This window comes from Aquarana catesbeiana, linkage group LG07 (genome assembly GCF_042186555.1).
Source record: "Aquarana catesbeiana isolate 2022-GZ linkage group LG07, ASM4218655v1, whole genome shotgun sequence".
Classification (NCBI taxonomy): Eukaryota; Metazoa; Chordata; class Amphibia; order Anura; family Ranidae; genus Aquarana; species Aquarana catesbeiana.
This window is the reverse complement of record NC_133330.1, coordinates 105,157,056-105,169,674: the sequence shown is the minus strand read 5'-3', so window position 1 is coordinate 105,169,674 and position 12,619 is coordinate 105,157,056. Positions and strand designations below refer to the sequence as shown.

At 49.0% G+C, this 12,619-nt stretch overlaps 1 protein-coding gene across 1 annotated transcript; it reads left to right on the top strand.

The window, feature by feature from the left end:
* Positions 1-3,903: 3,903 nt before the first annotated feature.
* Positions 3,904-6,935, top strand: LOC141102890 (uncharacterized). The gene is made up of 4 exons (XM_073591925.1): positions 3,904-3,958; positions 4,130-5,040; positions 5,621-6,604; positions 6,876-6,935. Exons 1-4 carry the CDS (start codon positions 3,904-3,906, stop codon positions 6,933-6,935), a joined length of 2,010 nt encoding a protein of 669 aa, XP_073448026.1.
* Positions 6,936-12,619: the final 5,684 nt, after the last annotated feature.

Below are 12,619 nucleotides of genomic sequence, written 5' to 3'. Positions count from 1 at the left end.
TTTCCCCACGCCAGTGGGCCATGATCAGGGATGCATGCACTATGGGATGCATGTCTTGTCACCATTTGAGGAGGCCATGAGGATGGTGAGTAGTGACAGTGCATGCATCAGTGACACTGTCCCCCTTGTCCACCTGTTGGAGCACACGCTGCATGGAATAATGGACAGGGCACTTGAGGCAGAACAGAGGCAGGAAGAGGAGGACTTCCTTAGCTCTCAAGGCCCCCTTTATCCAGACAGTGTTCCTGCGTGCCCGCTGATCACACAGGAAGAGGACGAGGAGGAGGAGGAGGATTGTGTCAGTATGGAGGTGGAGCCTGGCACTCAGCATCAGCAGCAGTCTTTAAGGGATCAATCCCAAGAAACACATGGACTTGTACGTGGCTGGGAGGAGGTGGCTGCGGATCATGTCGTCCTTAGTGACCCAGAGGACTCCTGACCGAATGCCTCAGCAAACCTACGCTGCATGGCCTCCCTGATCCCGCAAAGCCTGCGTACGGATCGTCGTATTCGTGGTATCAAGGAGAAGGACCAATACTGGCTGGCAACCCTCCTTGATCCACGTTACAAGGGTAAGGTTGCGGACCTTATCTTGCCATCGCAGAGGGAGCAGAGGATGAAACATCTTCGGGAGGCCTTGCAGAAAGGTCTGTGCAACGCTTTCCAAGAGACTGGGAGGTTACAAACTCCTGTTTCTGGACAACGTGTTGCTGAGGCTTCGGTCAGTCAAAGAAGGAGCGGTGGAGAAGTTGGCCGTCTGACCGATGCGTTCAGACAATTTTTTAGTCCGCAGCCCCAAGGTATGATCGGTTCCAGCAACCATCGCCAGCGTCTGTTTTACATGGTGCAGGAATACCTAGGGGCAAGATCTGACTTGGACACCTTTCCCCCCGAAAATCCTCTGGGTTACTGGGTCTTGAGGATGGATCACTGGCCAGAGCTTGCACAGTATGCAATTGAGCTACTGGCCTGTCCTGCATCCAGCATTCTTTCGGAACGCACATTCAGTGCTGCTGGAGGCTTTGTAACAGATCAAAGGGTGCGTCTGTCCACCGACTCAGTCGATCGACTGACCTTCATAAAAATGAATCAGTCTTGGATCACCACCAGCTACCAAGCACCTGATGCTGATGTAACAGAATAATTTTTTTTGAAATCTCAGATCCCTTCAAAGACTGCCTATGCTGATGCTGAGTGACTATCCTTAGTAATTATCCTCTTCCTCCTTAATGATCACACTGATAGCTTGTAAGAACATTTTTGGTTCTGGGTCCCGCCACCAGTGCCTAAGGCCCAATTTTTCAGCCCCTGTCTAACAGGGGCTTGTAATTACAATTTTTGATGCAATACTTTGCAGCAGGGCTCGTTCCTGCGTGCCAACTAGAGTATCTGTGAGGGGTTGCAGTGTTGTGGCACCAGCGCCAGTGCCTAAGGCCCAATTTTTCAGCCCCTGTCTAACAGGGGCGTGTAATTACAATTTTTGATGCAATACTTTGCAGCAGGGCTTGTTCCTGCATTTCAACTAGAGTAACTGTGAGGGGTTGCAGTGTTGTGGCACCAGCACCAGTGCCTAAGGCCCAATTTTTCAGCCCCTGTTTAACAGGGGCGTGTAATTACAATTTTTGATGCAATACTTTGCAGCAGGGCTCGTTCCTGTGTTCCAACTAGAGTATCTGTGAGGGGTTGCAGTGTTGTGGCACCAGCACCAGTGCCTAAGGCCCAATTTTTCAGCACCTGTTCAACAGGGGCATGTAATTACAATTCTTGATCTAATATTTCACAGCAGGGCCCTGTGAGAGCTTACAGTGTTGTGGCCACAACAACACCTAAGGCCCAAATTTCTGCTGAGTATATAGGGCAGGCCCCTACTTTCAAACATCCAACTTACTGTCAGAGAGGTTCTCGGTTCAGGACACTTGCTGGACACTCTAGAGGGCGCCGGTTGCCTATTTAAGCTGATGGGATGCTGTGCTCAGTGCTGTCCGATCATCAGCTTCCTGTTTCCGAACTTCCTGTTTCCTGTGTATTGCTCTGATCTCCCTGTGACCCGGCTTGTTTGCTGGATTCTCTCTCTCTGCTATCCGCCTGCAAATTGACCCCGGCCTGCCTCTGACGTTGAACCTGCCTGACCCCTTGTACCGTGCTGATTGCCTGTTGCCAAAACCTGCCTGTGACCTGGACCTTGTATCTGCCTGCTCCCTTTGTACCGTGCTGACTGCCTGCTGCCAACTTTGCTAGTGACCGGATCTGCCTGCTCTGCACCTGTTAGCTGATCTCCAGCCTACCTATTACCACCTGCCAGCTTGTGTCAGGATCCTGGGCCTTATTCCTGCAAACCACTCCTGTGCCTTCTGTGTACTCTATCAGGGGCCGGGAACCAGATACGTACGGGAGGCCATCCTCTGCTACATCGGGTTCATCAGTCTGGTACGGGTAAGTCTGACAGTATCGGACAGCCATGTTCGAGCCCGAGCAGGGGACCTCTCCCATGGATGAATTATGCAGACACCTGGCGGGTCTCACACAGGTGGTAAAAAGCCTTCAAGAGGGCTATACCAGACTGGAGGAACGAGTTCAGGTGTTGTCCTCACCTGCGAACCCACAAGTTGCTTCCTCTGCTGGACTCTCACCTGCACCCTCAGTGGTTATGTTACCCCCTGAACCCAGGGTCCTTACTCCCGAAAGATTTACCGGTGAGCGCAATAAGTATCGAGCGTTTCGCAATGCTTGCGAATTGTACTTCGCATTGCAACCACGCACCTTTTCTTTGGAAGCAACCAAGGTGGGTTTTGTCATCTCCCTGCTATCTGGAGAACCACAGTCCTGGGCCCACCGCCTTTTAGAGTAAAAATCAATCTGTCTGGATAACCTGGATACTTTCTTTACCGCCGTGTCTCAATTATATGAGGACCCTCAGTTAAAAGCCACCGCTGAATCTGCCTTACACGCCCTACAACAAGGGCGCAGGCCCGCGGAAGACTACGTTCTGGAATTTAGGCGGTGGAGTTCAGACACAGAATGGAACGACGCGGCCCTCCGTTACCAATTCCGTTTGGGGTTATCCGATGCACTCAAGGACGAACTAGCACGGGTTGGCATACCCCAAACCCTGGAAGATCTCATTATAACCTGTCGGTGCAGATTGATCGGCGCTTGAGAGAGCGCCGTTCCGAGAGGTCTGTTAGCCAGTTCCGTCCCACTTGGGTCCTCCCCAAGGTCCCAAGTGCTACCAGCTCTGTAAGCCAAAGTCTTCATGCACCAGCTGCCTCAGCCCTTGATACTTCTGAACCGATGCAACTGGGGGTTCTCCGCCAGTCCCTCACTTCTGAAGAACGACAGCGCCGACGAGTCAATAACTTATGTATGTATTGCGGAGAACCAGGTCATTACGTGAGGTCTTGTCCAAATAAGACACGTAAGTCTCATTCAGCTACTTCTAAGTTTGCACCTGCCTTGCCTAACCTTGCTAACCATCTGGCTCTCTCCGTTATCCTCCAGCTTCCAGGACAGGATCTGCTTACCTCGGCCATCATTAACTCAGGAGCCTGCAGTTGCTTCATTGATCTCGCCTTTGCGGCCCATCATTGCATCCCTCTTCAATCAAAGTCGCAGGGACTTGCTGTCCACCTCGCTGATGGGTCCACCCTTAGCTTTGGTCCGGTCACTCAGGAAACCATCCCACTGCTGGCTATCCTGAACAACTGTCATCGGGAGTTTCTCCGGCTGGACGCCATTTCTTCACCACTCTTCCCTATTATTCTCGGAATGCCTTGGTTGCAGGCTCATAACCCCAGCATTGATTGGGTTTCTGGAAAAATCAAGTTCCCGTCCAGTTACTGCCAACAGCACTGTTTATACAGAACTCTTGCGGAACCCAGTCAACTCTTGTGTCTGAACACCTACATGGAATCGCAGCAGGCGATTCCTGACGCTTACCGAGACTTCTCCGATGTTTTTAGTAAGAAAGGGGCAGAAACCCTTCCGCCCCATAGACCCTACGACTGTCCCATAGAGCCGTTGCCGGGATCTGAAGTTCCCTTTGGGAGAATATTCCCTTTAACTGAGCAGGAGTTGGTTACCCTCAAAAAGTATATCGATGAAAATCTTGAAAGCCCTTCTACCTCACCAGCCGGAGCCGGCATCTTTTTTGTTGAAAAAAAAGACCACTCGCTACGACCCTGCATCGATTATAGGGAACTCAATAAAGTGACCATCAAAAATCGCTATCCCTTACCTCTCGTGCCAGAGCTGTTTCAAAGATTGGGTTCAGCCAAAATCTTTACCAAACTCGATCTCCGTGGGGCCTACAACTTAATTCACATTAGAGAGGGAGACGAGTGGAAAACGGCCTTCCGTACCAGGTTCGGACATTTCGAATACCTCGTCATGCCCTTCGGCCTGTGCAATGCACCGGCGACTTTTCAACATTTTGTCAATGACATTTTTCGTGACCTTCTAGATTTATACGTTATAGTATACCTGGACGACATCCTGATCTTCTCCCCCTCAGTTGATGAACACCGCAGGCATGTCAGGAATGTGTTAACCCAGCTCAGGCAGCATGGACTTTATGCCAAATTGGAGAAATGTGAATTTGAGCTCCAGAGCATTCAGTTCCTCGGCTTAATCATCTCTACCGATGGTGTTAAGATGGACCCTCAAAAGGTTGCAGCTATCCTGGACTGGCCCGCTCCCTCCGATAGCAAAGGGGTCCAACGCTTTATCGGCTTCGCCAATTTTTATCGGAAATTTATAAGGGGCTTTTCTGCTATAATCGCCCCCATCACGGAACTGACGAAACAGGGAAATCAATTCTGTTGGTCCCCTCAGGCACAATCGGCCTTTGGAAGGCTCAAGGAACTCTTTACGTCCGCTTCTATCCTGAAGCACCCAGACCCTGCTTTACCGTTTGTCCTTGAAGTGGACGCATCGGAGGTCGCGGTGGGGGCAGTGCTTTCTCAGCGGCAAGGTGCCAGGGCTCTTCTTCACCCCGTGGCCTTCTTCTTGCGAAAACTCTCCGATGCAGAGAAAAATTATGATGTAGGAGATTGGGAGTTGCTGGCCATTAAAGCCGCACTTGAAGAGTGGCGCTACTTATTGGAGGGGGCTGCTCACCCCATTTTGGTCTACACGGACCATAAGAATCTAGAGTACTTGAGGTCAGCCAAGAGATTGAGACCACGGCAGGCAAGGTGGGCTCTGTTCTTCTCTAGATTCCAATTCCACATAACGTACAGACCAGGTACGAAAAACACCAAACCAGATGCATTATCTCGTATGTTCCATGACTCCAGGGAACCTTTGCCTCCAGACACCATTCTTCCGGCTGGAAACTTCCTGCTTCTTCAAGGAGATCTCATATCACGAATTAAACAGGCCTCCCAGTTGCTGCCAACAGCACTGTTTATACAGAACTCTTGCCGAACCCAGTCAACTCTTGTGTCTGAACACCGACATGAAATCACAGCAGGTGATTCCTGACGCTTACCGAGACTTCTCCGATGTTTTTAGTAAGAAAGGGGCAGAAACCCTTCCGCCCCATAGACCCTACGACTGTCCCATAGAGCTGTTGCCGGGATCTGAAGTTCCCTTTGGGAGAATATTCCCTTTAACTGAGCAGGAGTTGGTTACCCTCAAAAAGTATATCGATGAAAATCTTGAGAGAGGCTTTATACGCCCTTCTACCTCACCAGCCGGAGCCGGCATCTTTTTTGTTGAAAAAAAAGACCACTCGCTACGACCCTGCATCGATTATAGGGAACTCAATAAAGTGACCATCAAAAATCGCTATCCCTTACCTCTCATGCCAGAGCTATTTCAAAGATTGGGTTCAGCCAAAATCTTTACCAAACTCGATCTCCGTGGGGCCTACAACTTAATTCGCATTAGAGAGGGAGACGAGTGGAAAACGGCCTTCCGTACCAGGTTCGGACATTTCGAATACCTCGTCATGCCCTTCGGCCTGTGCAATGCACCGGCGACTTTTCAACATTTTGTCAATGACATTTTTCGTGACCTTCTAGATTTATACGTTATAGTATACCTGGACGACATCCTGATCTTCTCCCCCTCAGTTGATGAACACCGCAGGCATGTCAGGAATGTGTTAACCCGGCTCAGGCAGCATGGACTTTATGCCAAATTGGAGAAATGTGAATTTGAGCTCCAGAGCATTCAGTTCCTCGGCTTAATCATCTCTACCGATGGTGTTAAGATGGACCCTCAAAAGGTTGCAGCTATCCTGGACTGGCCCGCTCCCTCCGATAGAAAAGGGGTCCAACGCTTTATCGGCTTCGCCAATTTTTATCGGAAATTTATAAGGGGCTTTTCTGCTATAATCGCCCCCATCACGGAACTGACGAAACAGGGAAATCAATTCTGTTGGTCCCCTCAGGCACAATCGGCCTTTGGAAGGCTCAAGGAACTCTTTACGTCCGCTTCTATCCTGAAGCACCCAGACCCTGCTTTACTATTTGTCCTTGAAGTGGACGCATCGGAGGTCGCGGTGGGTGCAGTGCTTTCTCAGCGGCAAGGTGCCAGGGCTCTTCTTCACCCCGTGGCCTTCTTCTCGCGAAAACTCTCCGATGCAGAGAAAAATTATGATGTAGGAGATCAGGAGTTGCTGGCCATTAAAGCCGCACTTGAAGAGTGGCGCTACTTATTGGAGGGGGCTGCTCACCCCATTTTGGTCTACACGGACCATAAGAATCTAGAGTACTTGAGGTCAGCCAAGAGATTGAGACCACGGCAGGCAAGGTGGGCTCTGTTCTTCTCTAGATTCCAATTCCACATAACGTACAGACCAGGTACGAAAAACACCAAACCAGATGCATTATCTCGTATGTTCCATGACTCCAGGGAACCTTTGCCTCCAGACACCATTCTTCCGGCTGGAAACTTCCTGCTTCTTCAATGAGATCTTATATCACGAATGAAACAGGCCTCAAGGAATTGGTCCCCTCCCGTGGAAGTTGATGTAAGCTCGCAAGACGGCCTGTTCCGATACAAGGACAAAATCATGGTCCCAGAGGATCTGAGGATTGCTGTACTGGAACTCTGTCACGACCACAAATTGGCTGGGCATTTCGGTGTGTTGAAGACAACAGAGCTGGTACAATGTACCTTTTGGTGGCCCCAGCTGGTAAGCTACTGCAAGAGTTTTGTGGAGTCTTGTATCACCTGTGCTCGGAGCAAGAGCAGTCGAGCGAAGGCCTGGTGTCTATTAAGACCCTTACCCGTGCCGGAAAGGCCATGGAAAATGATCGCGATGGACTTCATCGTTGAGCTCCCGCCGGCAGAAGGCTACTCCACCATCTTTGTCATTGTAGACAGACTCTCCAAAATGGCCCACTTCCTACCCATGAAGGGTACCCCATCAGCTTTGGAAACTGCAAAAATATTCATTAAGGAAATTGTACGTCTACACGGAGCCCCCTCAAGTATAGTATCTGATCGGGGGGTACGGTTTACTTCCAGGTTTTGGAAAGCTCTCTGCAGATCTCTTGAGATAGAATTGGCATTCTCATCGGCCTACCACCCCCAGACAAATGGGCAGACGGAGAGAACTAATCAGACTCTAGAACAGTATCTCCGATGTTTTTCTGCTTTCTCACAAAATGACTGGGTCTCTCTTCTGCCTATTGCCGAGTTTGCCTACAATAACTCTGTGCATTCAGCCATCAAGCAAACACCATTTTTTGCAAACTATGGTTTTCACCCATCCTTTTTAACCAGCTCCTTACCTGAATGTGCGATTCCTGCAGTCTCTGAAACTATGAACTTCTTCATCAGTAACAACAAATTATTGCAGGAAACCATGGCTAAAACCCAAGAGTACAATAAGAAGATGTATGACAAGAAGAAGCGAGGACAATTGTTGTTGGAACCTGGCAACCAGGTCTGGCTGTCTACCATTAATGTAAGGATGGCCTGTCCCTCGAGGAAGTTAGGTCCCAGGTTCATGGGTCCCTTTTCAGTCAAGAGGAAGATCAATGATGTGACCTATGAGCTGGACTTACCTAACTCACTGAAGATCTATCCGGTCTTTCATGTGTCTCTACTTAAACCCCTTACCCCCAATTCCTTCTTGGGTCGCAATACTGGCCCGCCTGAACCCGTAATTATCGACAACGAGGAAGAGTTTGAGGTGGAGGCAATTTTGGATTGCAGGAAGAGACAAAACCAAATCCAATATTTAATCAAGTTAAGGGGGTACGGACCAGAAGATAATTCTTGGGAGCCGGAGGGTAACTTACACGCTGAAGAACTCTTGAGGGATTTTCCGAACACCCATGTGGATAGACTGGCCCGGCTGGGCATCCAGAGGCTGCCCTTAAGGAGGGGGCATTGTCAGAGAGGTTCTCGGTTCAGGACACTTGCTGGGCACTCTAGAGGGCGCCGGTTGCCTATTCAAGCTGATGGGATGCTGTGCTCAGTGCTGTCCGATCATCAGCTTCCTGTTTCCGAACTTCCTGTTTCCTGTGTATTGCTCTGATCTCCCTGTGACCCGGCTTGTTTACTGGATTCTCTCTCTCTGCTATCCGCCTGCAAATTGACCCCGGCCTGCCTCTGACGTTGAACCTGCCTGACCCCTTGTACCGTGCTGATTGCCTGTTGCCAAAACCTGCCTGTGACCTGGACCTTATATCTGCCTGCTCCCTTTGTACCGTGCTGACCGCCTGCTGCCAACTTTGCTAGTGACCGGATCTGCCTGCTCTGCACCTGTTAGCTGATCTCCAGCCTACCTAATACCACCTGCCAGCTTGTGTCAGGATCCTGGGCCTTATTCCTGCAAACCACCCGCCAGGCTCTCATACCATTCTGTGCTCCTGTGCCTTCTGTGTACTCTATCAGGGGCCGGGAACCAGATATGTACGGGAGGCCATCCTCTGCTACATCGGGTTCGTCAGTCTGGTACGGGTAAGTCTGACAGTTGGGTACATGCTCCAGGAGGATGCCCAGCGTTTTTGAAGGCTCCGATGATGGTACCCAGTTAGAGGAAGGCAGTAACATGAGGCCAGAGAGAGGGGGTGCCCAAGAAGGACAGCAATCTGGCAGTCATGTTCTCCCAGCTGCAGCATACTGCCAGTGATGAGGAGGAAGTCACTGACTCCACGTGGGTGCCTGATAGGAGAGAGGAGGAGGAGGAGGAGGCACATCTCCAACGAGGCAGGATACCCTCCAGGGCCCATCTTAAGGGCAGCACACACTGCATCACACCGCAGAGCTCCACATGTGCAGGACGCTGCTGTCTCTGCGCGTTATTCCAAAAGTTTGCACTGCTGCTATTCGCAACATATGTCTCAAGCGTATCTCACATGGCCAAAACATCACCCGCTTGGGCACCACATGCTTGACCAGACATATGTCGACCTGCCATGCAGTTAGTTGGCAAGCGTACCTAAAAGACCCACACCAAAGAACAAAGTGGACCTCTCCTTGCTCCTCATCAGCTGGGATCTCCAACCCCACTATACCTTCAGTCCTCTCTGAAACCTGCACTGAGAGGAATGAAGGTGTAGAATTAGATGTGTCACAGCCAAGTACTTGCAGACAATCTGCTATCGGTACACCGACGACAGATTGTACCAGGCAAATTTCCAGTGGGCCATGATAAGGGATGCATGCACTGTCCTATCACCATTTGAGGAGGCCACAAGGATGGTGAGCAGTGACAGTGCATGCATCAGTGACACTGTCCCTCTTCTCCACCTGTTGGAGCACATGCTGCGTGGAATAATGGACAGGGCACTTGTGGCAGAACAGAGGGAGGAAGAGGAGGACTTCCTTACCTCTCAAGGCCCCCTTTATCCAGACAGTGTTCCTGCGTGCCCGCCGATCACACAGGAAGAGGACGAGGAGGAGGAGGATTGTGTCAGCATGGAGGTGGAGCCTGGCACTCAGCAACAGCAGCAGTCTCCAAGGGATCATTTAAAGTCAAAAGAAACCCATGGACTTGTACGTGGCTGGGAGGAGGTGGCTGTGGATCATGTCGTCCTTAGTGACCCAGAGGACTCCGGACCGAATGCCTCAGCAAACCTATGCTGCATTGCCTCCCTGATCCTGCAAAGCCTGCGGAAGGATCCTTGTATTCGTGGTATCAAGGAGAGGGATCATTACTGGCTGGCAACCCTCCTTGATCCACATTACAAGGGTAAGGTTGCGGACCTTATCTTGCCTTCGCAGAGGGAGCAGAGAATGAAACATCTTCGGAGGCCTTGTAGAAAGGTCTGTGCAATGCGTTCCCTGAGACTTGGAGGTTACAAATTCCTGTTCCTGGACAACGTGTTGCTGAGGCTTCGGTCAGTAAAAGGGGGTGCAGGGGAGAAGGTGACCATCTGACCGATGCGTTCAGACAATTTTTTATTCCGCAGCCCCAAGGTATGATTGGTTCCAGCAACCATTGCCAGCGTCTGTTATACCTAGGGGCAAGATCAGACTTGGACACCTTTCCCACCGAAAATCCTCTGGGTCTTGAGGATGGATCACTGGCCAGAACTTGCACAGTATGCAATTGAGCTACTGGCCTGTCCTGCATCCAGCATTCTTTCGGAATGCACATTCAGTGCTGCTGGAGGCTTTGTAACCGATCACAGAGTGCGCCTGTCCACCGACTCGGTCAATTGACTGACCTTCATAAAAATTAATCAGTCTTGGATCACCACCAGCTACCAAGCACCTGATGCTGATGTAACCAAATAATTTTTTTTGAAATGTCAGATCCCTTCAAGACTTCCTATGCTGATGCTGAGTGACTATCCTGTTATGCTGAGTGACAATCCTCTTCCTCCTCAATGATCATGCTGATAGCTTTTAAGAACATTTTTGGTTCTGGGCGCCGCCACCAGTGGCTAAGGCCCAATTTTTCAGCCCCTGTTTAACAGGGGCGTGTAATTACAATTTTTGATGCAATACTTTGCAGCAGGGCTCATTCCTGCGCTCCAACTAGAGTATCTGTGAGGGGTTGCAGTGTTGTGGGACCAGCAGCAGTGCCCAAGGCCCAATTTTTCTGACCCTGTTAAACAGGGGTGTGTAATTACAATTCTTGATGCAATAATTTACAGCAGGGCTCATTCCTGCACTCCAACTAGAGTATCTGTGAGGGATTGCAGTGTTGTGGCATGAGTGCCTAAGGCCCAATTTTCTTTCCCCTGTTAAACAGGGACATGTAATTTCAATTCTTGATCTAATACTTGATCTAATATTTCACAGCAGGGCCCATTCCTGCACCCACCAAGAGTAACTGTGAGGGCTTATAGTGTTGTTGCAGCACTACCACCACCACCACCACCAAAGGCCCAATTTTTCTGCCCCTGTTCAACAGGTGCATGTAATTACAATTCTTGATATAATATTTCACAGCAGGGCCCGTTCCAGCGCCCACCAAGAATAACTGTGAGGACTTACAGTGTTGTGGCACCAGCACCACCACCACCAAAGGCCCAATTTTTCTACCACTGTTCAACAATGGCATGTAATTACAATTCTTGATATAATAGTTCACAGCAGGGCATTCCAGCGCCCACCACAGGCATACTATAGACACCCCCTGGTATGATATTTAAAGGAATATTTCTCTTTTTTTTTTTTTTTTTACTTTAAGCATCATTAAAATCACTGCTTCCAAAAAAACAGCCTTTTTTAAAACTTTTTTTGCATTGATACATGTCCCCTGGGGCAGGACCCGGGTCCCCAAACCCTTTTTAGGACAATAACTTGCATATTAGCCTTTAAAATTAGCACTTTTGATTTTGAACGTTCGAGTCCCATAGACTTTAACGGGGTTCTAAAGTTTGCGTGAACTTTCAGTCCATTCGCAGGTTCTGGTGCGAACCGAATCGGGGTGTGTTCAGCTCATCCCTAGTTGCCAACCCCTGCTCTAGAGTGTATGCTTTCAGAAAATATACAATCTTTTGGGGGTTTTATTTAATTTTCAGGCTTAAAATTATTTTTTAAACATATGTGTAAGAAAACTCAAAAAAGGCTCTGGCAGTGAAAGGGCTGAACTTCTAAGGCAGATTTAAAGTGGAAGTACAGGGATAGATAGATTAGGCTTAGAATGTGGGTGTTAGTAGATTTAGAGTTAGGTAGGTTTGCCTTTATTTCCTCTTTAAGTCTGATTTACGGCTAAGAAAAACACCTTAGTACTGAATTTTTATACATACTGCTTTAGGTATAGGAGAGGCAGTGCATTTGTTTGGGAATGGCTCTCTTGTAATTACCAGTAGGGGCTCTCAACAAATTATCAACAAAGGGGAGCGTGTCAGACCAGACATACAGTGCCTTGCAAAAGTATTCATACCTCTTGAAATGTTCCACATTTTGTCATGTTACAACCAAAAATGTAAGTGTTTTTTATTGGGATTTCATGTGATAGACCAACACAAGATGGCACATAATTGTGAAGTGGAAGGATAATGATAAATGGTTTTCACATTTTTAAAAAAATAAATATGTGAAAAGTGTGGCATGCATTTGTATTCAGCCCCCCGCAGTAAATACTTTGTATAACCACCTTTCGCTGCAAATACAGCTGCAAGTCTTTTTGGGTATGTCTCTACCAGCTTTGCACATCTAGAGAGTGACATTTTTGTCCATTCTTCTTTGCAAAATAGCTCAA